Here is a 27,228-nt window from a genome sequence, read left to right as displayed (position 1 = left end):
CAGGACTCATGGCTGGAGAGGATCCTTCCTTTCCTGAACGTCCATAGCACCCCATATACAGCACCAAGGCCCTGGGAGGACCTGCCAAGACGGACAAGACCCACTCATTTTGGGCAAATTCTAAAAGGACTGTGGTCTGCATCTGAGGCAAACACCTACTAGTTGGGAAGGGGTTCTGAAAGCGGTTAGCCACAGACCACCCCTTCCCTCCCTTAAAGCACCCACCCCAGGCCAGCGTGGGTCAGATGATGCGCTCTCGACCAGGCCGGGAGGGGAGGCGCCTACAGCTCCGCTTCAGGCTGCTCTGTCCCTAGCAGGCAGCACTTATTTGCCAAGCATGTCTGCAGGCGTGCGCGTGCGGCTGGGCTAGACCCCAGCTGGAGGCGGCCTCGGAGGCCTGGACCCCTGGCACTGCTGCCCGAGGCCGGGAGCAAGGAGTCAGCCCCCGCCTTCTCTCTGTCAGCCCCACCTTCTCTCTGTCCCTCTCACCGCCTGGACCCCCGACCCCAGAGTGAAGGAAGGGCTGTTCTCCAGGGGCGCACAGCCTCATCTCAGAAGACACAACGGACTGAGGGGACAGTTATTGTATGTCTTCAGACGAGCACGGAACCATTTCCGGGTGGGGCTGGGACTGATCTCTGCTGGGAAAGCCACCAGCTCTGTGCTGGGTGGTGCAGATGGGCTGAGGGCTAGGGGCTTACTGCTCTGACCTGCCCACTGCTGACGACACAGGAGATCCATCTCCCCTCCCCAAGAGGTTACGCCACCACTGTGCGGCAGCAGCAACTGTGCATGTGGGGCCTTCACAAGGCTGTGTGTCCCGGGCCCCTCAAGAGGGTAAGTTTATGCCACTCTTTAGCAGGAAAGAGTGACAACTGTTAGTCGCTAAGTCTTGTTCGACTCTGCAATCCCATGGATTAGAGCCCGCCTGGATCCTCTGTCTGTGAAGTTCTTCAGCTAAGAATACTGGCGTGGGTTGCCATGTCCTTCTCCAGGGGAACCTTCCCAAACCAGGGATCGAACTGGCATCTCCTGCATTGCAGGCAGATTCTTTACTGTCTGAGCCACCAAGGACGCCCCTTAATGAGATGGTTAGATAGCATCACCAACTCATTGGACATGAATTTGAGCAAACTCCAGGAGACAGTGAAGGACAGGGAAGCCTGGCGTGCTGTAGTCCATGGGGTCGTAAAGAGTCAGACACCACTTAGAGACGGAACAACATCACAGCGGGATAAAGGCCTCTGGCTTCTGTTTCTCTGGCAAATGGGCAGAGACCAGGGCCTAGGGGAGCAAGGGTGAACCAAAAGCAAACTGTACACAGACCCAAGTAGCCAAGGCAGCCCCTCTCTGTTGGTGGAGTTCTGTTACCTTTTCGGATCTTGTCGTGGAAGTTAATGGCGTCCACGGAGGCCGTGACTATGTTGGTCTTGCAGTGACGCGCGGCCACGATCCCAGCCACCTCGTCCATGAGCTTCATGGTGACCCCTGCAGAGGACGGCGGGCAGCAAGTTAGATGTGAGGGAGAGGAGCCCACTGCCCATCCTGGAGACAAGTCACGGGAAATGATGCCCCTGCTTCCACCAGTAGGGCTGAAGCCGACAGGCTCAGGCTGAAAACCGGGCTTCCTGGGAGCTTTGGGAGACGACCTCGGCTGAGGGTCTAGGCCACTGACAAAGTGATGACCCTGCTCCAATCTCTACAGGTGTCCTATCCTGCCAGGAAAGCTTCATCACGCCCTCCTCTGGAGTGGCCGCCATAAGAAAGCCAGAAGACAGAGCTGGAGGGAAGGTGGAGAATCATAACCCTCTACACGGCTGGTGGGGATGGAAATCATGCAGCTGTTTTGGAAACAGCTGGGAGGTTCTCAAAAGGCTGGACACAGAGCTGGCACATGACCTAGCAATTGCACTCTTAGGTGTGCACCCAAGAGAAAGAAAAACATCCATCCACACAAAAGCTCGTACGCATATCTCATGACGGCCTTCCTTACTCAGTACACCAGGGCAGAGAAACACAGGTGTGTGTCAACAGCTAAAAGGACAAAGAAAACGTGGTGTATCTGCACAGCAGAATATTGTGGTTGTTTAGTTGCTAAGTCGGGTCCAGCTCTTTTGTGACACCATGAACAACAGGTTCATATCCATGGGATTTCACAAGCAAGAATACTGGAGCGGGTTGCCATTTCCTTCTCTGGTGGCTCTTCCCAGACCAGAGATGGAACTCAAGTCTTCTGCACTGGCAGGTGGATTCTTTACCACTGTGCCACGTGGGAAGCCCCACGATGGAATATTACTTAGTGATAAAAAGAAACCAAGTGCTGATGACAGGCTACAACATGGATGAAACTTAACATCATGCTGAGTAGAAGAAGTCAAATACAAAAGACCACGTATTAGAGGATTCCATTGATATGAAATATCCAGAATATGAAAGTCCATAGGAACAGAAAGCAGATTAAAGGTTGTCTGGGCACAGGGAATTCAGGAGAAGTGCGGACTGGCTCCTCATGTGGGTAGGAGGTCTCTCCTTGGAGTGATGCAAGTATTCTACGATTGCCTGTGGTGATGGCTGTGTGACGCTGTGAATACACTACAGAAAAATCAATGGCCTGTAACAGGTAAGCTGTATGATACATGAATTACATCTCAATAAAGCTGTTATGTAAGAAAACAAGGGAGATCACACCAGGCAATCCTAAAGGAGATCAACCCTGAATATTCATTGGAAGGGCTGATGCTGAAGCTGAAGCTCCAATACTTTGTCCACCTGATGTGAAGAGCTGACTTATTGGAAAAGACCCTGATGCCGGGAAAGACTGAAGGCAGGAGGAGAAGGGGGCGACAGAGAATGAGATGGTTGGATGGCATCACCAACTCAATGGACATGAGTTTGAGCAGGCTCCGGGAGACGGTGAAGAACAGGGAAGCCTGAAGTGCTGCAGTCCATGGGGTCGCAGAGTCAGACATGACTTAGAGAATGAACAACAACAATATGCTTTTTCCCTGTGACTAAGACAAGACTGCGGAAAAGAGAGTTCAAGGTCATGATGAGAGGTGGGGGTGACATTAGTGTGTGCAAGGTAAGGGGTCCTGCACCCAGAGTTCCCAGGTTACCTGGTGGTATCACCAAGGGAGGGGAGACTTGGAGGTTGGACAAAAAGAATTTATGTTGGAATTAATGCTTAGAACATACAAAGTACCTAAAATTAATCCCTTACTTGTTCATACTAAAAAGCAGAAGCTGTTAAGAGCAGGCTATATGGCACAAGTAACAATCAGCTCCTTCAACCAGCGTTTGACCCCATTTATCCAAAATGTGGGTAGAGGTTCCACAAGAGATTTCACTGTTACTAAAAATACTACAGGATCTAGTGTGTGTGGCCAGGACGGGCCCCAAGCCCAGGGCACACGAGCTGAGTGGGAGAGGGGGAACATGAGCAGCTGGCTGAGCTCCTGATGCCAGAACCCCCACCAGCCCAGACCACGGCACCACGTGACCTGGAAGCTGCACAGGGTGGGGACACGCCTTGTGGTCCCCATGTCCTGACCAATTCCAAACCTGGCATGCAGCACTCAGAAAGGACTGCCAACTGAGTGATCAAGGACCAAAGGAACTCTGATTGACCCACAGAGCCAGCTCTGACAGCGAGTCCTCGGGCCCATACCTGTGTAACAACCATAGTCAGCCCAGGTGAGGCTGGGGAGAGTGTATGCATCTTATCCACAGAGCCAGGCGAGCTGCTCAGGGGCGTGTCTGATAATAAACTCCACACTCAAAACTAGCGTACTGTCTCACAAGCCCCCTGCCCACCCCAGCAGCTGGCACACAAACCTGACTTAGGAGACCTGGGAGAGAACTGGGACTGCCCACAGCCCTGACAAGAAACAACGGTGTTTATAGCACCAACCCTGGACTGAGCCCACGGCCTCCTGGTGCCCACATCAGGAGCAGGCATGACCTCACCATGCACGTCCATTGTCAGATGATGCCCCAATTTGGGGTTTATCCCAGGTTCTGGGACAGTGATACACAGGCAGCTGGTAACCAGGAAGAGGAGGAACCCCAGCCCCGAGGGACGGGAGGTCTGCTCCACATGGCCCCCACCTGGACCATCCCCATCCACCTCCATTACCTCTGCCTCCCGGAACCATGGTGGGGTCATTGAGAAGTGACAGCAGGTAGATTTTAGCATTCAGGACACAGAAAAACTTTTGGGGAAGACCCCAGATGTGCGCAGAGCTCAGTGTTTGGCCTTACACAGGCAGGACTCCCAGCCCCCGCAGTGTGTGTGTGGGAAGTGCAAGGTCAGAGCTGGAAGCAGAAACCTGTGCCCATGGCTCCCACAGCCCCGAGTCTGTTCTCATAAATGCGATGGAGAAGCGTGAAGCATAACTGGGCCCTCTGGGGTCCTGTGTGCAAAGCGGACTCTGGGGGCTACTCAGAGAGAAAGGGACTGATCTCATAAAACTGAGATTACAGGTACCTCGGGGATTCTGCGAGCTCGGTTCCAGACCCCTGCAATACAGGGAATTTAGAAACAGCTGGGTCAAACAAATGTTTTGGCTCCCCAGTGCATATAAAAGCTATGTTTCTACTGCACTGCAGTCAATATTGAGTGAGCAATAGTATTATGTCTAAAAAAGCAACGTGCACATGTTAACTGAGAAGAATCTACTGCTAAAAGATCAGTCAGGGCCTTCAACGAGTCATCATCTCTTTGTGACAGCAATGTCGGAGATCACCGATCATGGATCCCCGTTACAAACATGATAATGACCGAGTCTGCAATACCGGGAGAATACCAAAATGCGACACAGAGACGTGAAGGGAGCAGATGCTGCTGCAAAAACAGCACCAATAGGCTTGCTCCACGCAGAGTTGCCACGAGCCTTCAGTTTGTTTAAAAAAACTTTGAAGTGCAATCAAGTGAAACTCAGTAAAAGGAGGTCTGCCTGTATAATAATAAACACTGAGTACGAGCCGTCTTCCCTCTTCTGGGTAAGCCCTGAGTCGCTGCGTGGGTCTGGTCTAAGATATTCTTGTTCTCCCTGCTAAGAGAAAACAGTCCTTGCAGAAAAGGACAAGAAAACCCACATAATTTCACTCCTTTATGACGTTTGCAAAGAAGGACTGTCACCACAAAACGCCCTTATTGATGACTGCAGACAAGATATATTACAATCAATGCGTCCACTGAGAAAAGTAAATTTTGTTTAAAAACAAAAACAGGGACTTCCCTGGTGGTCCAGGGATAAGACTCCAAGCTCCCAAGGCAGGGGACCCGGGTTTGATCCCTGGGCAGGGAAGCACATCTTGCAGCTAAGATGCAGCACAGCCAAATTAATTAATCAGAAACCCAGTCACCTGGTTTGTAGCTGTCCTTCCTCCCACCGCTGTCCTGTCAGGGGAAGCCACCATCGCCCCTCTACTTTTTTTAATACTTCAATTAAAAATATCAAGCATCTGAGTTTTCTCAAAACTGCCTCTTTCTAAGTTCCTACTGAAAAACTTCACCAACCGCTTCCCAGTTAGGTACAACAGGTGCCGCTGACGATGGGAGGAGGACTTGGCAAGTTACAGCCTGTTGTGAGTTGTCCTAATTGCCCGAGATGCGTCATTTAAAAGATGACAACAAAACCGTAGGAGCGGCTGGCCTTCAGTTCTGCATTCATTTTGGGAATTATGGGAGGGGAAAAAAAGAAGACCTGCTTGGCCACTAACATACAGATAAACATCAGGTACCAGAGATATTTCTGAATCTAACATTTAACTGCTTACAGGTTGTTTTTTCCTTTTCCTTTTTCTTTTTTTAAAAAAAGTATTGACAACACGTTGACTAGCTTAAAAATAGAGGCTTAATTTTCTTTTCCTGGACCCGCCAGGCTGACTGGGTCGCGCCTGCTGCAAACCCAAAGCAGCCATTAGCAGCTCTCAGCTTGGTGTCACTGCCTCTGCTTGCACTGTGGGTGGCGATTTGCAATGCCCCCATTTCTATATTTAATCCTGGCTGACAGAGTGTGGGTGCCGGCCTCCTATATTAAGAAAACGATAGTAAGTTCATCTTATTTTAACTAGCCCACCCTTTGGAAATTATAAGGGGAGTTATTTTAAGAGCCAGCTGAGCGACAGCCTCCTGAGACTGTCTGGCTTCTCCGTGCCAGGTTTCTTTATTTTTTATTTATTTTTTAAATTAATCAATTTATTTTTTCGGCCACACTGCAATGTTTGCGGGATCTTAGTTCCTCGACCAGGGATTGAAGCGGTACCCCCGACAGTGGAAACACAGAGTGCTAACCACTGGACAACCAGGGAAGTCCTCCCCACACTCCCCGCCCCACCCTCCCCACTCCCAATTTCAAATGTACCTGCAGGTCTCTGACACCAAGGACAAAGGAGTATTAACGAAGGTAGCTAATAAAGATTGTACTGGGGGGTTAATGCACAGTGTAGTGAAGATGACTCGTTTCTAAGGACAAAATGTCAAAGGGGGCATCTGGCTCCCACTTACCCTGAGCATTGCAGACCTGGGGCCAGGGAGAAGGGCTGCCTGGCCACGAGGCCAGGTCTCACTGCTCACATTCTATATCAGGGAGCTGGAGAAGGTCAGTCAAGCGCTCACTGCTACTTGAGAATCAATGCCTTCCCTGTTCTAATCAACAGGAGAAGCAGGGCAGGCAGATTCCTGTTCCAAATGCCACGGAGAGCAGGGAACGGGGGCAGTGGTTATACACAAGCCCCCCTCTCCGCTGACCCCTCCCGGAGGGACGTGGCCACCTCGCTGAAGTTCACACAAGACCCAGAATCATTCCCATGGGTGTCAGTTTCCTCTCGGGTATCTGGGCTGTGCTCTCAGGATGAGGACCAACAGTGGAGAATTCACATTCCTGATGTGGAACAGGAAGGACATTGACAGGGGTATGCCCCCAACGGTCATGGCCAAAGAGAAAGCAAAAGCTGGTAACAGGTGACCAAAACCAAAAGTCCATTTGCAGAGGAGGACATGCTCAGGCCATACAGCTGACCAGGTTTCTCAAGCTAGATGCTCTGCATTTTGGTAAGAGGGGGGACTGGAGCCATCCTGTGTCCAAGGTGTGGGAGCAACCTACAGGCAGGTGTGGGCAGGAGGAAAGCTGTCATGGGTGGGCATCGCTGCATCCTCTGACCAGCGAGCAGGAGCCTCCTAGCCAGCCCAGGAGAAGCTGGTTCACAGCAGCTGGAGTGTCAGGGTTGTGACCAGACCCCAGCTCCCACCCTGTCATCCGATGAACAGGGAGCCTTAGCAGCAGAGGATGGTGTTTTCAGAAACAGAGATTCTTAGAAAGTGAGAACTGGAAGGCAGGAGGCTGTCACCAAGGCAATCGTCAGCCGCATGATGGAGTATCGGGGGCCCAAAGCGGCCTTTGCCCCCTTATCTCTTGACCCTAGGAGACCAGAAGTTCCTCAAAAAGAGAAAACACGCCTTCTCGCCTCCTTGCTTCCTCCCCGGCCATGGATCTGATGCCCTGTCCACCACGAGGGAGGAGCTCCAATGAAACGAGGTCACGGAACTGAGAGGAGCGTCCTGTACTCTTCAGTGAAACCCAGTCCTCCCCCCGGCGCACAGGACGCCTTTTCACAACCACCCAGAAACACTCAGTAGATGCTGTTTGTGCAGGCGCCTCCCCCACGGACCCCACGCCTCGTCTCCCAGGCTTCCTTCACCTGGGCCCCCCTCTGCTGTGCACCCCACCTCCCTAGGGCTGGCGTGGCGGGTCTACATGGCAGGAAAGTGAGCTTGGCAAGCAGGCAGGTTGCAGTATGGGCTCTTACACAGGGTGGACAGGAAAGGCCTATTCTCTTATTCCAGAGACCTGAACACAAAGACAGGCCTCCAGACAGCTGTCAATGGGGCCTGAGCAGGCCCAGCTCAATCTGCCTTCGGCTCTGAGTAGACCGGTCAGGGAACTCGAACCAGCTATGAGGCCATTTCCAAGGGAACATGCAGACCTGGAGGTGACAGTGGAAACAGCAAGAACTCAGACTCTGATGTTTGAAGCTGGAGCCCAAAGGACTGGCTGACAGGTGAGACAGAGAGCTTTTGAGACAAGCTGAGTCACAGAGGCCATAGGAATCCTGGCTTCACAACCAGAAGGACGGTCTGGCCGCCACCACAGGGGTAAGGCCGGGAGGAACCCAGGACTCGTGTCTGACACTCTGTGCCAACCGTCCCAGGCTTCAAGTGGCAGCTGGAGTCAGGGGTGGGCTAGGGGCTGTACAGCTGGAGCCACCGGCCTAGGCTGGGATGGGGCCTGGGTCCCCGAAGCCAGCAGGAAAGGAAGACAGGCAGGAAGGCGGGACAGCACAGGGACTGCAAGCATGGCGGTGGCGGAGGAAGCAGGGGAGGGCGACCCTGGGCCTTGGGCAGGGGAAGCCAGATGAACCGTGAGGGCCAGACCAGCCCACCAGCTTTGGCAGGAGGCTCCAGGGAGGACAAGAGAGGGACTGGGCCAGAGGGATGGAGAGCAGACGGTCCAAGGCACAGAGCAGGAAGTGCCAGCACCTGCTGGGTCAGGCAGATGGGGGCAGGTTCCCTGCAGGAGCCGGCCACAACAGGGGCAATGAAGCACAGGGCGGAGCCTGTCCTCCGAGTGGGCCCAACCCAGCAGTTCTGAGGATGTGGGAGCCACATGCTGGAGTTACTGCCCATGATTCTAACAGAGAAAAGCTGCTGATCGCTCAGGACACAGCCACCTGGCACTGTCAACTCAAATCGTCTTTCCAAAAGATGTCTTCCATTCACTCAGGATGTTCACTCAGTTCCTTCTCCAAAAGCACTGTGGGAGAGAGGCCAGGCAGGGTAGGAAGATGGGGTGCCAGGAGGCGAGTGCCTGAGAAAACCACAGTCAGCATGGGAGGCAGGAAGCAGGGAGCTGTCCCGCCAGGACGAGAAGGTTTGGGGGAGGACGGACACAGGTATGTGTATGGCTGGGCTGCTCTGCTGTTCACCTGAGACTGTCACAGCATTGTTAATTGGCTATATCCAATATAAACTGCATTAAAAAGAGAGGAGGCATGGAGGTCGTGGTGGGTGAAGCGGCAAGGGTGTGTCCGCCTGCTGGGGAGGAGCTCAGGACGCTCCAGGAAGACATGGGTGTGGCCCTGGGCAGGTGAATGGGGCCAGGTGGGAAGGCAGGCTGGACATCAAGGTAGGAGAACAATAGGCACATCAAGGAGAAGGGAGTCAGAGGTGAGCGCATGGAGCCGAGAACCACAGGGCGGCAGGGCCCAGGCTGAGGGCCCCCCCCTCCGGGGTCTTCCCTCTCTGATCTGCCCCCACGGCCAGACAGGTCTTAGAAAAGCCCAGCGGTCTTGGCTTCCTTTCACGTCAGGCCAGTTGTGGTGGCAACGCTCCTCTTGGGCTGGGAGAGCCATGTGGAAAACAGTCAACAAAGGGCCAGGCAAGGCAAGTCCCCAGGAGAGAAATCATGGCAAAGGACATTCAGGAACCAACACGGGAGAAGGAGTGAGACCTTTAAGATGAATAGGAGACAAAGGCACAAAACCACCCCCACTTTTCATCAAATGTGAAAAAGTCATGTGTCGTGATGGAGTTAAAAATCCATCGACACAAAGCACGCCGCAGAAAACAAACAGATCTGCAGACCAAAACAAGGAAAAGCAGTTTTTCTATTTCAGGCAAGCTTTTCTATAATTATTATTATTATTCATTTTGTACGCTGCTACCTTCCTGCATTTTTAATTATTTGAGTTATTTTTATCACTGAATCTCCTGGGCTCTCCAGGTATGTTACTGTGCCATCTGCAAAACCAGAAAGCATTGCTTCTTTTCTGCCAGTTCTTGTGACTTTGCTTTCTTTCCTGTTTTACCGTGGTGCCTAAAATCTCTGAAACAATGTTAACCGGACTGACTCCTGACCTCAGGGGAAGATCCTCCAGGCTCCCCTCTGAATAAGATCTCCCATTAAGGCTTTTATCATGTTGGGGAAGTAAAATCAATTCCTACCCCAAGTGTTTTTATCAAGGATGGGGGTTTGGGGTGAGTTTATAAAAGGTCTTGAGTGTTACAAGAACCTAAACACCCCACGGACAGCTGCCAGGTCACCCCTTTCAGCCAACCATGGGGGATGGGAGGGCGGAGGGGGAACAGCCTCTCCTGGACCAAGATCCCAGAACTTCCAAGGGGAGGACTCAGAAGGCAGAAGCCCAAAGCCTGGCCGCCGCTGTTGCACAGAGGCCCTGAAAGTCAGCACCAGGAGAAGCAGTCAGGCCGCTTTCCCTCGCAGCAAACAAGTATCCTCTGCACCCTCCAGTTCACTCCCCACATCTTTTCATTCCCTCAACTGGTTATCAGAGTCCCCGTTCCTACAGCCAGGGCCGACGGAAGTCCTGGGTCCCATCGGTGATCTCCAGCCCTCCCCACTACATCTCATGCTGATGGGAGTCCTCCCCACTACATCTCATGCCAGCTCGGCGCTGCCCAGGTCTGTGCTGTGTGTGTTTTCTAAGTGGCAGGGTAGGAGCCAGTCCTCAAGATGAAGACTACTCAATGTGTGCAAACCAAAGAAAATAGGGCAGGAGAGGAGTTTCTCTAAGACACATGCGCAGCATGGAATTCCTGAAAAAAAGCAAAATTAGCAGCCATCTCACTTCACTGTTTTCTCCTGTGATTGGCATCCACCGAATTACATATAGTTTATGAAAGACTTTCATTCAAATGACTTAGACGCCGTCCTTGGTGACGGCATTCTCTCTATAGGAAAATACAGTAAGATCACTGTGCTCAGTGTTTTCTGCATGATGTTTATTTTGTTCCTTCACTCCCAGTGAGTTACGAGGCATCAGAAGAGAAGACTAGGTTTGGTAAAATTATGAGGCATGATTTGTAAATCGTGAGCACAAAATCCCTACTAAAATAGGCACTAAATATTATAAAGCCATTGTAAACACTTCTTTAACATGTATTTTAAAAAATGACTGTTTTAAATGCAGCCACACAGGCTCCATAAATGAGAACAAAATGCCATACATTTCTAGAAGATTCCAAAAATTCCCTTGCTGCCTGCATTTCCTGAATACCTCAATCATGTGAGGAAAGATCGGACTGAAGATTATAAACTTACTGCCAAGGAGACAGTGATGGTAGAAATACCATATTCAGTAAACTTCCAAAATCTGGACAAAATAAGCAAAAATTCTAGCACAGAGTTTCGCAAACTTCAGGTAGAACAGAGCTCTATAAGGCTTCCCTGATGGTTCAGTGGTAAAGAATCTGCCTACAGTGCAGAAGATTAAAGAGATGTGGGTTCGATCCTTGGGTTGGGAAGATCCCCAGGAGAAGAGAATGGGTGCCCACTCCAGTATTCTTGCCTGGAGAATCCCATAGACAGAGGAGCCTGGCAGGCTACAGTCCATGGAGTTGCAAAAGAGCTGGACGCGACTGAGCACACTATACACAACGCGTCTCAGAGACAGCTCTCAGCAGTTCCAGAAGCCTGGCTGTTGGATACAGGGGCTAGTGAAGAACAAAGCTGCAGAGGCCACGGCAGCTCTCTAAGTAGAAAGACACCCTGACTGTCACAACATTCACGGCCTAGAATGTACCCTTTGCTGTGAAGTACAGCTTCCCTTAGGTAGGACCAAGTTCATCACATCTAAGGGCACTGTGGCCAGCGCTTAGTTCAAAGAGGAAAATTATCATGAAATTGGGAAAAGAAATACACAAAAAGAGGATTAGTTAAAAAAAAAAGAAACAAACTTGAAAAACACATCTCAAATCAGGGCCCCTTCCCTGATTCTGACAGGCCCAGGGCCTATCACCCCAAGCTTTCCAACCCGAGCCTGACCTGTGTCTCTTCTTTCCAGAACAAGCTTCTGCAAAGCATCTCTCTGACTCTATGTGAAACCCCAGAGCCTACACAAAGAGTTAAGACTAAGCCCTGCTCCGGAGGCATCCCCTGGTAGAAGTATCAATGCAGTCCTGCATGGAGTGGCACTACTGGAATGGGGTTTTGAAGGATGAATAGGAGTTTTCACAGAGGAGAAGAAAGGAAAGCTTGGCATTCAAGGCGATTGGAAATGAAGAATGCAAATGAATAGCATGTGCAAGTGCCCATCACGCCTGGGGGATGAGGGATTACTTGTATGCCAAAAGGAGTAGTGCCCAGACTCCCACCGCCCACACAACTTCTGCTAACTGCCACTCTGCTTCCCAACTTTTCCCCTTACGTTTTTTCTTTACATTGACCTTTTTTTTTTTTTAAGTTTACTTTAATGTCATCTGAGAGAATTATCTCCGTTAGACTCTGGACTATGATGTACCATTTACATTTTCCTCAAATCAGAGAAAACAGTCACACACCGTTAAAGCAGCGGGGCTGGAACTGAGTCCTCTCTTGTGCCACCCGTGGGCCCCAAGCTGGGAGTCCAAGGCCTGTGCTGTCCGAGGTGGAGTTTGATTAACGGAAGAAACACATGCAAACACCAGAGGCAAGACCCTTCTCTCTTGGTGGGTCACACTGTCTCTCTCTGCTGGCCTCACTGTTCCCCCAAAGGCCCTGCTCTGACCCACAGGCAGCCATTAGACGTCTCATGGCCATAAGCTCCCAGGGTTGCATGTGACCCTCCATTAGGACAGTTACCCATTTGACTTCGATTTACCAGTGTGAAAAACACGCGTTGACAGTATTTCGGTAATTTATTATGCAACTTCTTAAAAGTTGAAATTCATACTTCATTAAACACAAGAGCCTAAACTGGGTCAGATGGCAGCATGGCCTCCTGGGGGACTAACAAGGGACCAGTGAGTGGGAAGGGACAGCGAGGGTCATTTGTCCTCACCTCCGTGCACGAAGCCGTGCAGGGTGCAGTCGGAAGGCCCCACCAGGTGGATCAAGCTGGACTGGCTGTAGCTGACCGTGTTCGGCTCTGGAATCATGAAGGAGAGAGATTAGGTCACAAGACTGATCGGTTTCCACAGCTGAAGGGGCCCGCAGTGCGACACTGTCCTGATGTTCACATGGTCATTGCCACCACCCTGGGTGGGGTTTCTCTAAGGAACACTGGTCTCAAAACGCTCCAGTCCGTGGGGGTAAGGCTTGAGAATTAATTAGCCTCTTGGATAGTGGGTCGTGATGTCATTTCCTTGGGGACACCAGTGTCCCCAATGAAGCCCTGCCCTGCTCCATGGGCAGCCACTGACCACCTCTGGGCTATAAGCCCCCAGGATGGGTGTGGCCATCTGTTAGGACACAGTCACCAATCCGACTTTCATGCCCCATTCTGTAAACATTTTAGCAATTTATTACACAGCTTCTCGAAAGCTGCAACTTCATTAAACACAACAATAGGTAGAGACTCTGAACCAGACAGAAACACCGCAGGTGTGGGACCCCAGACCCCACTCTGGACTCCAGCTGGCCCTCGGTGCCGACCCGGCCCAAGAGACGCAGCACCGGAAGGGGTGCTGGCTTTTCCTCCTGCGTTCCCCGTGCATGTTCCCAGAGCACCAAGCCACCACCCCTCACCCATGTGCCATGGCTGCTGCTGAAAATCTCTAATAAGAGGCTGCACTTAAAAAAAAAGAATATGCAATAAAGCCCCATCTCCAGAAAGTGACACCATCCCTCAAAACACTGACTCTTCTGACAGGTGTGAGTAATTCAACAAAGGGGCTTCCGGGAAGACCCCCTGCCGGGACTGCTTCCGCCTTCCCTGCCCGGACAGCTGGTGCTCAGAGAGGGTGGCCCCTTCCTGCCTCAGCAAGAAGGAGCTGCCGAGGAAGCCAGCCTGCTGGGCCCCTGAATGGCTGAGACACCCTGCAGGTGAAGAAAGGTCCTTCCCATGTTTGGATGTAGACAGAAAAGCCTTTGCAGGAAGTAACAGTGCTCAGGACCCAGGTCGGGTCACCCAGCATCGACAGTTGCCTCTGAGACTCTGCGTGGTGCTCCTCCACGTGGGATCCCAGGAAGTGTGGTTGTCTGTGGGGGTGTTGAAACAGGAAGATCTGCGTTCCTGTGAGCCGGGGTTTTGAGGACTGACTTCCAAACTCAAGATATTTGCTATTTGTTCTCAAGCCTCCCAGCTTAGAGAGATTTAGACTCAAGTTTCGAGCTCATATGTGAAGTGCCATCTGCTCCAAGAGAGCCCTGCGGGAGGGACTCGACCATGTTGACATGCTCTTGGCTGGGAGGGCCCTCGGCTGCGGCGGAGGCCTTGAAGCGGCTCCAGCTCGGGAGGTGGGGAGGGCGCGGGGCTCTCATTGTTATCCGCGGTCAGCTTCTGTCTCTGGGGGTTCTGGCGACTGGCCTGCTCTCCGGGCTCCCTGTGTGACCAGCAGAGGCAGCAGCCAGCTGCCATGGGAGGTCCTGGCACCAGCCTCGGGTGGACCCTCCACCAGGGACGTGTCTGAAGCCACAGCCTGTCGCAGTGTCAGAGCTGGTGGGGAATGCCCTGCCGAGAGGCCAGCTCTGAGGACTCTACCCTCCAGCCCACCCACCTGGATGTGGACCCCTCAGGAGCAGGGGCACAAGGACGCCATCTAAAACCAGACAACAGATGGCATGCGTAGCTCCATGGCTCAGGGAAAGTGCTCAAGGGCCCCCAGCGTCCCCGGGGACTGTGGTCAGCGCAGACGACCCCCGGGAGGAGATGCTTCCTCTCCCAGCTGCCTCCCAGGCCCGGGCTCGTCCAGAACAGTCCAGATCATTGGGGAACCACACTGGGTCTCAAGGAAACATCGCTGGACACACTATACTGGATGAGAAGGGAGGCCCTGAGAAGGTGCCCAAGACGCTGCCCTGCCCCGTTCCTAACTTCATTCCAAGTGGAGAAGAGCACCCAAAACCCTCTTTCTGCTCAGGAGGAGATCATGGCCCCTGCTGGTCAGGTGCACCCATGGCCACGCCTACTGTGGCCTGGGGTGACTGGGTGGAGGGGCACAGCCTGAGGACCACAGAGGATACCAGCTAAGTCCCTCTGCCAACACAGCCATCAGAGAACCACTCCAGGGCAGCACTAGCAGCCCACAACACACCCGATCTTCAAGGACTGTCTCCCTTGGGCCTCTCTCTGCAAAGAACAAAAAGGCACCGAGAGCCACGTAGTACCCTGTGGTGCTTTCTCCGCTTTGTGTCCTGCTCATAAAAAACATCAAAGCAGCTATTTTACAGCATGAATGGAAATGAAAAGCCTCAAATTTGGCCCGCTCTCAGGAACTGCTCTGACCAGTTAAGAGGTCTGCGGGTGGACAATGACAAAAGATTTTTTTTTTAATTTCTAACAATGGAAATAGCACACAAAAATCTTTGTCATGTCAACTATCTACTTATTCAAATGACAAGCCATTTGAAATAACTATAACCACCGAGTCAAAGAGATGTCCCCCAGTTTTCTATAGTAATGTTTAAAATATCAATTAAGCCGTGTCTACTAATTCAGTGTTCTTGGAACCCGCATTGATGTGCTTTTAACAAGTGAAAACACCAAACTTCTGATGGGAAAGAAAAATGCACACACACCCTCAAGCGCTCCTTCCCTGGGCCATGAGCTGTAACTCTGGGGATTCAGGGGGCTCTGGAGGCTGGGACTGTGCCAGGGGGGTCCACAGTCACCTCCTGTCCCTGGTCATCCTCAGTGGCCCTTCCCCTGTTCTTTACACCCTGTCTCTTAGGGGAACCAGAGAGAAACCTGAGATGGGTCTTCAAAGCTCGAGGGCGAGGCACAGACATACAGGGGTCACCTGTGATTGTGACCAGTGCTGCCCTAACAAACAGACGTGGGGCTGGACACAATGGTGGTCGCTGTCCTTGAGGGTGGCGTGCACACACGGGGCCAGGAGGGAGAACCAGGCAGGCCTGTCTCCTCGCCTGCTTCCCGCCTGGACCACACTTTCCAGCCCCCACAGGAGAGTGAGCAGAAGTGTCCCGACCCAGGGCCAACCCATCGAGCCCCTGACAGAGAGCCTCCCTGCTCCTTCCCCTCCCAAGGCGCCAGGAGCTACCTGACACAGAGGTGGAGCTATGAGGCCAAGGTCCCCACCTCCTGGAGGAGATTCCCCGGATTAGGACTTTACAGGGAATAAACCTCTAGCATTACACACTAGTGAGTGTAAGCAGCTACCATGGCCTTGACTAATGCGCCTCATCTTTGAACCTGCAATTTCAGAATGATGTCTGGAAACTGATTGAGGTCCCCAGGGCAGCCAGAGATCAGCACAGACCCCCCCGCCCCCCTCCTTCATGCCCACAGTAGGAACCTGAGGCACAGACAGGCTAAGTCCCCACAGAGCAGAGCTGGGGTCCAAGCCCAGAGGTTCCTTATTCTGCTCCCTCCTCCTCCCCAGGACAAGTGGTGCTGGGAGGTGGGGTGACAGGGCCTGGCCAGACCCCAGGAAGAAGGCTCTCCCATCCAGGGCCAGCCCCCAGTGGGCAAGCACCAAGCCCTCTTGTGGGTGGCTCAGAATGGACTGGCCAGCAGGAGTGGTCAGGTACTGGCTGACCTCAGGGAGGCAGGGTCCAGGCCCAGCCCAAGAATGAGGGGATGGTCTGACTCATCAAGACCCCAGCTGTTGAACTTCCCTGGTGGTTCGGTGGATAAGAATCCACCTGCCAATGCAGGGGACATGGGTTCGATCCCTGGTCCAGGAAGATTCTACATGCCACGGAACAACTAAGCCCAAGAGCCACAACTACTGAGCCTGCGCGTGGCAACTACTGAGCCTAGGCACCCTAGAGTCCATGCTTCACAAGAGAAGCCATGCAGTGAGGAGCCCAAGCACCGCAAGGAAGAGTAGCCCCTGCTCACCTCAGCTAGAGAAAGCCCATGCACAGCAACAAAGACCCAGCACAACCAAAAAACAAACAAATAAAAAAAGACCCCGGCTGCCCTAGCAATGGGCACACTGGGGAGTGTGGGATCAGACTTCAAGGTGATACTGCTTCAAACCCAAAGGCCAGGGAAGAGGCAGAGCTAATTCCGTCATAAACCCGAGAGCCCCCAGAATGGACGGTGGGTTACAGGACTAGACAGTCCCTACACAGTTAAGGCTGGACAACTAACGGTCATGAACTGAAGAGTTCAAGGTAACTGTATTTTGTCTTGTCAGATGGAGAAAACACAGTAAGAAAAACTGGCCTTCTAAAAAACTCCCAGACTCTCTGAAAAGACACCTGAAAGATGAACTTGGCCCTCGCAGGGGTTGCTAGGCAACAGCCACAGAGATGAAATCTGATTCTGACTGCAAAAGTAACGGAGAGCTGCAGATCCAGAGGGACTTGCGCGTGGTGGGGTGGCAAGTCCAGGGTCAAGCCTGCCTCCCCAAGGCGGGGCGGGGGTCCTCCCACAGGGAGGGGCACAAGTGTTAGGAGACCCCAGTGCCAAGCGCACATGGCAGTGCTCAAAAACCCTGCAGAGATATGTGACTTCTTTAAGAAGTGGTTAAAAGTCAGTCCCTATTGCTGAGAAAGATGCATTTTTATTAGGGCCAGAAAAGGAAAAACTAAAGAGCTTATAAAAATCTATCACAAAAGCTTGAGATTCAGAATGCCATCTTACAGTAATATCACTGGAGAGTATGAGATCCTAAAAAATACTATGTATCAGATTTACAATCAGAGAATGGCAAACAGAAAATAATCTCATGAGCGAAGGAGTTTAAACTGATTGAAAACCCTGAGTAATTTTAGTTTCCCAGACAGTCAGTCAAAGGAGTAAGCCAGGATTAACCCCATGGCCCTCAAAGCCCGAGACTGCCTTCAGCCCCAACTTCTGTCCCAGCACTGGCCAGCAATCGCCCCAGGAGGGGTGGATTCAGCCCTCAGAGGCCAGCCAGCTCCTCTTCCCAGCCCCTCTCTTTGCTGCTTTCGGGCTGACGCTGCTGCTCCCTTTCTGTCTCTGAGAAGGACACTGGTCACTGGATTTGGGGCACCTCAAGATCCTTAACTTGATTCCATCTGCAGAGGCCCCCCTCCGCGAATCAGGGTGCGGTCACAGGGCCCAGGGACTTGGTGTGATCTGTGTTCTGGGGGGAGGGAGTTGCCATTCAACCTGCTCCAGCCTCTCTCCCAGGAACTCCCCCAACACCAAGTCTGTGTCTTTCTTTAGACATCGCATCTCCCCCATGTCCCTCTGTGCCTCTCATGACCTGTCTGCTCACCCACCCTCCTGAAAGCAGAGCCTGGGACTGAGGTCACTGACCGCCTGTGGCACGTGCCCAGAGCCTGGACACACTGGAGTCATCACGAGAGCCTCAATCTCTCCAGCCCAGGCCCTGGAGCTCACTGCACTCATTAGTGGGAGAGGGGCAGAGCCCAGGGCTCAGGAGCAGCAGCATCGAGTGAGGAAGGGGTGACCTGGGGCCGGTCCTCAGACAGCAGGCAAGGGCCGGATCAGGAGCCACACCAGCCGCACGCAGGGCCCATGAGGTGCTGCTCTGGGATCCAGCATGGGACACAGATGCTCACCCCGGGAGCCCGGCCAAGACGGAGACAGGACACACAGCCCATGCTCCAGCAGGAAGATGCCGTCAGGTGTGCGCAGAGGAGGGTGACGTGCGACACCAGGCCAAGGCTCCGAGGCCCAGCCCTGAATCTGTTCCATCAGGGACTCGGGGGACAGCCTCCCTTACCTATCGGGACTGTGGACGGAGGTTTTGTTACAGCCGCAGCCCTCCAGGCACTAGGAGGAAGACTGGAGGAAGCAGCCGGGAGGAGCCGAGCCTGGCAGAGTTTTCTGCGCCCCAAGCAGTCTGGGTGCTCAGAGTCCGTCTACTGAACCCACGTCTGGGCAGTGGGCCCGGGAAGAACAACGTGGGAAATGCTGCTGCCATCCTGTGGTTTTTTCCTTGGCTGTGTTGGGTCTTCCTTGCTTTCTGTGTCTGCTTTTCTCCAGTTGTGGTGTGCACGCTTCTCATTACAGTGGCTTCTCTTGCAGAGCACAGGCTGTAGGTGCACGGGCTCAGTAATTGCAGTGCATAGACTCTAGGGTGCTCAGGGGGTTTCAGTAGTTGTGACTCCTGGGCTTTAGAGCACAGGCTCAAGTTATGGCTCACAGGCTTTTAGTTGCTCCGCGGTATGTGGGATCTTCTCAGATCAGGAATTCAACTTGTGGCAGGTGGATTCCTATTCACTGTGTCACCAAGGAAGTTCTGACTTTTTTATGAGCTGGAAATCCCATCAAAAACGCACTCCAGGTAAACTAGAGGGACAAACTCTTCGTGGCTAGGTGTGCATCCCTCTGCTCAGGCAGCGGGGCCCCTCCCCTTGGGGGGCCTCCCAGTCAGCACTCCATGGCAGCAGATACACCAAGGCCTTCAGGGTTGTCCCCTAAACCCCATGGTCAGCTACGCCACTTGGACAGGGCTTGCAAGATGCAGGGTCAAAGGGACGGTGCCCCACAAGACAACACCTGGGGACGCACTGGCCCCAGCAAGACAATGCTCATGAGCAGGCCTCGCCGCCCTGGCCCCCAGACTGCAGCCCAACTCCTACCTGGGTTCAGGACAGGCTGGATAATGTCCCCGTTGCGCCACTTGGTCTCCATGCGCTCCAGCTTCTGGGCCTCGTAGCGCTTCCGGCCCTCCTCCTCCTGCTCCTGCCGGGAGTACTGCGGGGCAGGGCAGGGTGGGAGAACGGGAGAAGGTCAGGCCTGGTCCCTAAGTCACCTCCCATGTGCCCCGCCTTCCTGCAACTGGAACTATCTCTTCTTTCTCGGACAATACACACTCAATATAAATAATGAAGACACAGAGGAGGGGGAAATACCACGGAGACCTCCCTGAGCAAGAGAGTCTGGGTCAGATGTTTGAGTGACGTCCTCCCTGGAACTGCTTTTCTGCCCATGTGTATAAAAGGTTCTGCTGTGCTGTACATGAAGCTCAAAAGTCATAGCCTTCCCTCCTCTCATGTATCATCCTGCCATAATTTATGTGATGGATCCATAATATCTGGACACTTAGTCTGCTCCCAGTTTTTCACCATTAAAACATCACACTGATAATCTCAGCCACTTTCCATGTTATATATAGCTGCCCCAGTCCTTCCTAAACACAGAACTAGAGAGTTGGGGAGCCCCAGAAAGGCTGCCCCCAAGACCAGGAGAGGAGCGGGCAGGTCCCCGTGTGCCCTAGACACTGGGCAGCCTCACTCCGTTGACTCCCAGCCATTCGAGCAGGCTGCTGGTGTATAAGGAACACCCACCAAAGCTCCCCTGATGGATCATGGGTATTCTGATCCAAGAAGGTAAATATAAACGTGAAAATAAACATGGCATAATGGAGAATGTTGCGTCCTCTGGTGCCCATTGCGCTAGGGCCCAGTGCAGGCAACACCCTCTGTCCCGGGATCCACTGAGGAGGTCTGGGGTCCTCAGGGCCTCCCCGCTGACCCCTGCCTGGCCACTCTCCTGACGGGCTCTGACCTCTGCCCTTCCATCCATTTCACTTGCATCTCCCGCTCAGCCGGTGGAGAAGCAGCTGGGCTCCGGGCCCTGCGTGCTCCTCTCTGACCCTGCAATTTCAGACCTTCTTTCAAAAGCTGGTTTTAAATATCTTGCTTTTCTTGCAAGTGGCTCAGCTGCAAAACCACCCAAGTCTGAACACATTCAATGGCTTCATTACCATCATCTTGGGCTTGAGAGTCCGTCTCTGAAGGAGGCTTTGAAGGGAGTCGGGTGGTATGTCCCAAAGAAACAAAGCATGGTGGGTGTGGAGAGCGTCATGGAGCCCCTAGCCTCTCCCTCCATAAACAGATGATCCCTCACGTCCCACCACACAGAGCAAGGCCTCCAAGAGCAGAGACTGTGCTGTGCCTTTCTAGGAAAGCTGAGGGACGACTTACGTGTCCTCAAGAAATGCCTTTAAAGAGATTTTTTAAAAAAGAGCCAACCTCCCCAGGCTAATAAATCCTCATGTCCAGCAGGATCATGAGACCTCTGCACTCACGTGGGGCTAACAGGGGCCCCGGCTCGGACACCAGCCACTAGGACCAAGAAAACGTAGCCTCTTCACAAACCAACGCCTCCTGCTGACTTAAAATCTGGGGACACATCATGAGAGCATGCTCTCGATGGGCTGACACCCATTCATCCCCAAGGGCTCATCAGACTCAGCTGACTCGAAGCAGAAGACTGCCCAAACAACCCAGGCAACAGTGAGTGAGCCTTTTGACTCAAGCTCACATTGACACACCAGTAAAAACCAGAGTCCACTCTCCAGTGCTCCCCCAGCCTCTCGGGGGCCACAGCTGTCCCCAAGCCACCAGAGGTCTCTTGATTCATCACAGGGTCACCAAGGTCCCTGGTCCCTGGGGGACGAGGTGGAGCATAGTGATGAAGTCCTCGCTGAGTGACACCACAGGGGACAGCTGGGCTTCCCCAGGAAGAGGCACTCATGTGGTCGATCCACACACACACATGTACATGTGACAGCAGTGTGTGTGCATGTGTGCGATGTATGCTCTGTGAGACGTCTATGTATATGTATGTGTGGGATGTATGTATGATCAACGTAACATACCTGCATGTGTGAGACACGTAAGATACACACACAGAGGCAGAGTGACGTATGTACTCACTAAATAACCACTATCAGTGTGGGGTCGGCTAGAGGAGGCTAGCAGGACCTAGGAAGCCTGACGGCCAAGCTCCCAGCACCTGAGTGTCCATGCTCCTGGGAGTCAGAGCCAGGCTCTCCAGGACTCAGATGGGCTGTGCCCCGGAAAACAGCAGACCTATATGTGAGTCAAGCGAAGGCTTGTACATGGGCCTAGCACATGTTGGGGGGAAGAAAACGCAGATAAATATTAGCAATGGCTGCAGCTGTAAGCCACACAGCTTCTCCCATCTGGAGCTCTCTCTGTACCCAGTGGAACACTTCCAACATCCCCTGCAACATGGGCAGGGCTGATATTTATGTCTCATCAAACCCGGCTTAACAAAGGGAATGGGAGAGAAACAGGGGGCCCACGCCAGGATGTGGGAGGGAAAGCGGGGGACGAGAGGGGTGACATGCAGAGCTGCCCTGTCCCCGTGGGGAGGGGGACAGGAGCCAGCAGAGCCCGATGTTGCTTGCCCCTCCCCTGCTGGCTAAAAACCCACCAGCTCTCAGCACCCAGGCCCACCCCACTCCCTGCCTCCAGGAGCCAGAAGGAAGCAAAAGCTGATGTGCCTGGCCCAGGAATCTTCCTTCAGCAGCAACCCCTGAAGACGTATCACGTGGCTACTGAAGCCAGAGATAAGGCCTGCTGGAGACTTCTAAAACTGTGTAGCATCTGAAAATTAAAAGTTAAATAATAGTGTTTGAGTGTTTACATGAGACGTGGCTAATTTAACATCAAGCACTTAGTGGGAAAGATGAAATCGAGGATAAGCACACTTGTACTTTCTAAAGAGACAGTCACTGAGCCTCAGACTCACACCTGCTTCTTGGGTCTTAAAACCCCTCAGTCAGTGCTGCTTGAAAATGACAAAATGGTCAGCAGCAGAGAGAGCAGCTCCAGGAAGAACGTGGTGGGCAAGGGTCGGAGGGGGGTGTAGGTGGTGCAGACAGGGAGGGAGGAAGAGACGGAGAGAGAGAGAGTGGGCTGGACTGAAGGCCAGTGTTCTGGCTTCAACAGCAGCCTGTCAGAATTCCTGTCCACCTGGGACTCAGCATGTGACCTATCTGGGAACTAGGGTCTGTGCAGGAATAATTAGTTAAGACACGTGCACTCGTGTGCACACACACACACACACAAACGGAAAGGCAGCCAGGTGACCGCATAGGCAGAGCCTGGAGGGATGTGATCACAGGTCAAAGAACGTCTGGAATGCCTGAACTACACGACATGGGAAGGATCACCCCTGGCTCAGAGCTTCCGGCAGGAGCGCAGCCCAGCTGGCAGTGTGATTCTGTACTTCTGGCCTCAGAACTGGGAGAATGAACTGCAGTTCAAGCCCCTAGGCTGTGTCACAGGGGCTCCCGGGAAACTCAAACTGATGGGACATGTGGGAATCTGGCCCCGAGAACCTGCCCTCTCCTCACATGTGGAGGGACAGGCAGCCCGGAGCTGCAGACACCACCACCACCCTGCCCTCACGGTACCAAACCCAGGACTACCAACCAGATGCAGACCAAGGTCTGATCACCCTTCCCGGTCCATGTGGAGAGAACGCCTGTCACCAGGAATGCTGTTTAAAAGTCTAGACTTAAGGGCAGCTGGAGCGCAGAAGCTGAGTGGCCCTCCCCCAACTCCCCAGGGCCTTGACTGGGCAGGCAGCGTGCTGGTCAGACATGAGCTATGGGCTGGGAGCCCGTCCCCCCCGGCAAGATGACAGGGAGCAAGCCCCCATTGCCCTAGGCCTACGGGTGGTCGGGGGACACGACAGAGAGTGGGAAGGGCCTGTGGTAGGGGGGCAAGGAGGAGACTAGGGAGTGCTCCTCCGTGAGTGCGATACAGTCCCTAACTGCCTGGGTCCCCACTTTACTGTTTCTTAGAAGTTTCTTCTCTGGACATCTCGGCCACAGAAAAATGCTCCCTGTAGGGGCAGACACGTCTAAGCCAGGCCCAGGCCTCTCTAAGAACTGCTCCTTGCAGGGGTGAGAGCAGAGCACCCGGCCTCCAGGGAGAGCAGGTCACAGATGTCCTTGGAACATCCAGAGGTAGGGGAACCACAGGAGGAGAGGTGGGACGCTGTGAGGGGAGGAGTTAAACCCCTCTATCAGCCTAATCTCCCCCTCGGAACGCCTGCCTGCCGAGCCTGCCTGCAGTGGGGCATGAACAAGACGAAATCTCTTCATGCACAGACGTGTCTGTCCAGAGAAAAACCCAAACGAGAGAAACCAAGGAAGGAAGTGGACATGGCGGGAGAGAGAGTGGGGCTGAAACAGAAATGTCTCAGCCTGTCTCCCCAGGACTGTGGTCTCCCCTAGACTGGCCACCTGCACAGTCCTGTTGCCCATCTTGCCTCTGACCAGGGCCCTCCAAGGGGGTCTGGTATCTGCAGGGCCCAGGCCAGCCGCTCTGGCCTTCTCTGCATGAAGGGTTGTCCCTCCCCCTATGCCTCTAAATCTCCTAAGACTTGGTCCTCCCTGCCCCCTGCCTGAGAAAAGTGGGCAGGGTCTCCTTACCACAACCGGAGGCACCTCCAGGACCTTGTCCACATTCTTCAGCGACAGGGGCACGTACCACAGGGTGGCCTTATTGGTCAGCTTTTTGGTACCTTCAAAGAAGAAAGACATGTGAGGAATGTCCTGGGAGCCAGCAGGGCGGCAGGCAGGGCCAAAGCCACCTCTGGCCCCCACCCCCAGGCCTCCTTCAGCCTCGAGGTGCAAGTGTGGGCAAAGACTAGGGGGAAGCGTGGGCCCCAGCTGGGGAACCCCCGCCCCAGCATGTGGCCCCACAATGAGGCTGCTGGGAAGACTTCAGATCTTCTGGTCTAAGCTGGGGGCCTGCCGGCTTTCTAGGACTTTCTAACTCAGAAGGCCCACATCTGGAGGGCGCCAACTCCAGGCAGGCCTCCAAGGAGCCTCCAGAGGGAGGGAGAGGGAAGGGCTAGGCTGGGGTGGGGCGGGCAGATTGGCCTCAGCCTCCTCCCAGGGAAAAGCAGAACAAAGCCAGGCTGGGCCCCATCTCCACGGAGAGATCCCAGCTGACAGATCTCATGGAAGAAGGCCCCGCTGAGGAACTGGACATCACGACACACAGAACAGGAACATCCTCTGAAGGACCCATCCACTGGCGCAAAGGCCACTGAGAAGAGCTCTGGGTGGGCAGGAAGCAGCTCACGGATGTGAGGCTGAAGGTCGTGGAGGCGGGGCCAAGGGCACAGCCAGAGTACAGCCCACCCCCCACCAGGTCCCCCTTCCCAGTGGGGGGGCGCCACACCAGGCACAGTTGGGGGGACTCAGCCTCACTCCAGATGCTCCCACGTCGGGGCTGAGAGAGCGCTGTGAGCTGCTGGCTTCAGCTCTGGGGTGAACAGCAAGAAACAGAACCCTCTCTGGGCACCAAGCCTGGCCTCAGGGCAGAGTGGGGCTCCCAGGGCGGGAGGGCTGTCCGGGCTGAACATCACGGGCCAAAAGAGCCCAGAGATCCCTGGGTCCACACCTCTCACTTGTGCAGGAGGACACTGAAGCCCAGAGAAGTCAAGGGGCTTGCCTAGGTTCATACAGAAGCTCAATGCCTCCCAGACCCCATAATTTCAGAAAAGTATTAATGTTTGTGAGGATGCCTGTTAAAAGTTGCCTCTTTGACGTGGAAGATTGCATGTAGCAGAGAACAGGAGAACTTCAGGACAGAGAGTAAGTAGAATAGAGGAAGCAGCCTGGGGGCCTGGCCCTAAATGCCTCCTACCAGTTCCTCTGACCTGACCCCTCAAGGCGATCCTGGGGCCTCCGTTTTTTCCCTTAAACTAGACCAAAGGTCCAGGCCGAGCCCCAGCAGGTCAGTAAGAAAGAGGGCGAGGCCCACCAGGACGTTTCCACAGCACCACCAGGATCACAGGCAAACAACATGGAAAAATATCTTCACTGCTCTGTGATGGAGAGTGATTCTGACAACCTGCTCTGGGGAGTAAAGATTTCCTGTCCGATTCAGCTAGAGCCAGCCTGATGGCCCGTTTCCACGGAAACGCGGAGTGGCCCTCCTCCAAACCCAAACGAACATCATGGAGCAAATGAGGCAAAACACTCGAACTGTGCTTTCTCTATCATTCAATAAAACCACCAAAAGACAACGGCAGCACTGAAAACATCTATTCTGAAATTCTGAGGCTCCCAGCCATTTTCTGGAGCGCTTCGCAGCAATCACATCCCAGTGAGCTTAATATTTTGACAGTTGCCGGAGATGAATGAGCAAAGGTTTGCTGGTTGTCTGCCTGGGCGCGTGCTCGTCAGGCTGCCTCTTGAAGGCGGCACGGCCCCGAGTGAGGGGGACGCGCAGAACGGGGGCCCTGCCTCCAGGGGCTGTGAAATACAGAGACGGCACATGAGCAGCCTCCTGGCTCAGCCTCGTCGCCTGTTTGTCTGCGCAGCCTGGTCTCCCCACCTGGCCGTGTTCGAAGCCCCTCTGGGCAGCCCTGTTCTGGACCAGGCAGCCACACGGCCTGCCCTCACATCCCAGCGGACACGCAGGCAGAGATGCATCAAGGCAGGAAGATCTTGAGACACAGGGTCCCAGGATAAGAGAGACTCACACAGACCCAAACATGGAAAGACGGACAGAGGACGACAGAGATATTGACATAGTGCCAAGACCCAGAGGGGGACCTGGATGTGAGATCAAGGTGGGAGAAGGGTGCCCGGACCTGCAGCAGGGGCTCGTGGGCAAGGCGACCAAGCCCTGGAGAGAAGACGCAGCCCCAGGGCTCCAAGCGTTCACATCCACCCCATGATTCGGCCTCCAGTTTCTCCCGCGGCCTCGGCCCTCCCCCGTGTCAAAAAGCTGGGCAGTGCTGGCCAGCCCCTCCTCCACTGGGCCTCTGTCCCCGTCACATGCCCGCAGCCTGCCCGCTGTTCCAGGAGGGAGTGCAGAGCACAGCCACTTCTATCCTCGGGGCAGCTTAGACTGTGTGCCCACCCTTCAGGGCCAGGGCAGCTGGGGATTCTGTGTGTGTGGGGGGGGGGTGGGGGGGGGAGGCCGGGGGGCGCATGGAGAGCATCCTGATCACGAAGCAGGGGGTTTCATGTCACTAGCACGGGGCACTGGGTGAGCACTGCCCACTCCTGCCCACAGAGGGAGGGTCCTGCAAAGAAAGAAGAAAGCGCTGTAGTTCTAGACAGCGCCCCCTGCTGGCTTCCTCTCAGCACAGGAGCGACTCCTCCACTCCTTCCTTCCTTCCTTCATCAGTGACTGAGTCCCTGTCCATCATGAGCCAATGGAAGCTGCAGGGGCAGGGGACATGCCCACTCCCCTCAGACATCAGCAGTCCAGCGCCAGCCTCCTCAGCCTCCCTCTGCAGACACCCAGGCTGGTCACCAGGCAGTCGGCAGCATCCCCCTGATTATGACAACCAAGTGTGTCCCCTTGAGAACCACCTCTGGTGGGAGGAGCCAAGATCCCAGGATCCCTGCCACTTGGCAGAGGTGAGCTCCAGTCTGAAAGCCCAGGAGGCCCCCTGTCCCCTGCCTCTCGTCCCCACTCAGTGTGATGCCATTCTGTTCACGGGCTTCCTCCCTGCCCAAAGCCTCTGATGTGCAGAAAGGGGGCCTGGATGACAGGAATCTGTAAAGCAGGCCCCTACCCTGTTTTGAGA

At 53.9% G+C, this 27,228-nt stretch overlaps 1 protein-coding gene across 4 annotated transcripts in view; it reads right to left on the bottom strand.

Annotated features, from left to right (window-relative positions):
• The window catches only part of ACOT7 (acyl-CoA thioesterase 7), a 109,214-nt gene that overhangs the window by 20,711 nt on the left and 61,275 nt on the right, over positions 1-27,228 (bottom strand). For all 4 annotated transcript variants that reach the window (XM_019976654.2, XM_070768297.1, XM_019976655.2 and 1 more), the window contains exons 4-7: positions 24,104-24,195; positions 19,488-19,602; positions 12,841-12,927; positions 1,372-1,488 (exon numbers count right to left, since the gene is read on the bottom strand). In XM_019976654.2, coding sequence (XP_019832213.2) covers positions 1,372-1,488; positions 12,841-12,927; positions 19,488-19,602; positions 24,104-24,195 — 411 coding nt within the window. The remainder of the gene's footprint in view (positions 1-1,371; positions 1,489-12,840; positions 12,928-19,487; positions 19,603-24,103; positions 24,196-27,228) is intronic.

Source organism: Bos indicus, chromosome 16, assembly GCF_029378745.1.
Source record: "Bos indicus isolate NIAB-ARS_2022 breed Sahiwal x Tharparkar chromosome 16, NIAB-ARS_B.indTharparkar_mat_pri_1.0, whole genome shotgun sequence".
In the NCBI taxonomy this organism is placed as follows: domain Eukaryota; kingdom Metazoa; phylum Chordata; class Mammalia; order Artiodactyla; family Bovidae; genus Bos; species Bos indicus.
The sequence above is the reverse complement of the archived record's forward strand: the minus strand, read 5'-3'. Positions and strand labels throughout refer to the sequence as shown.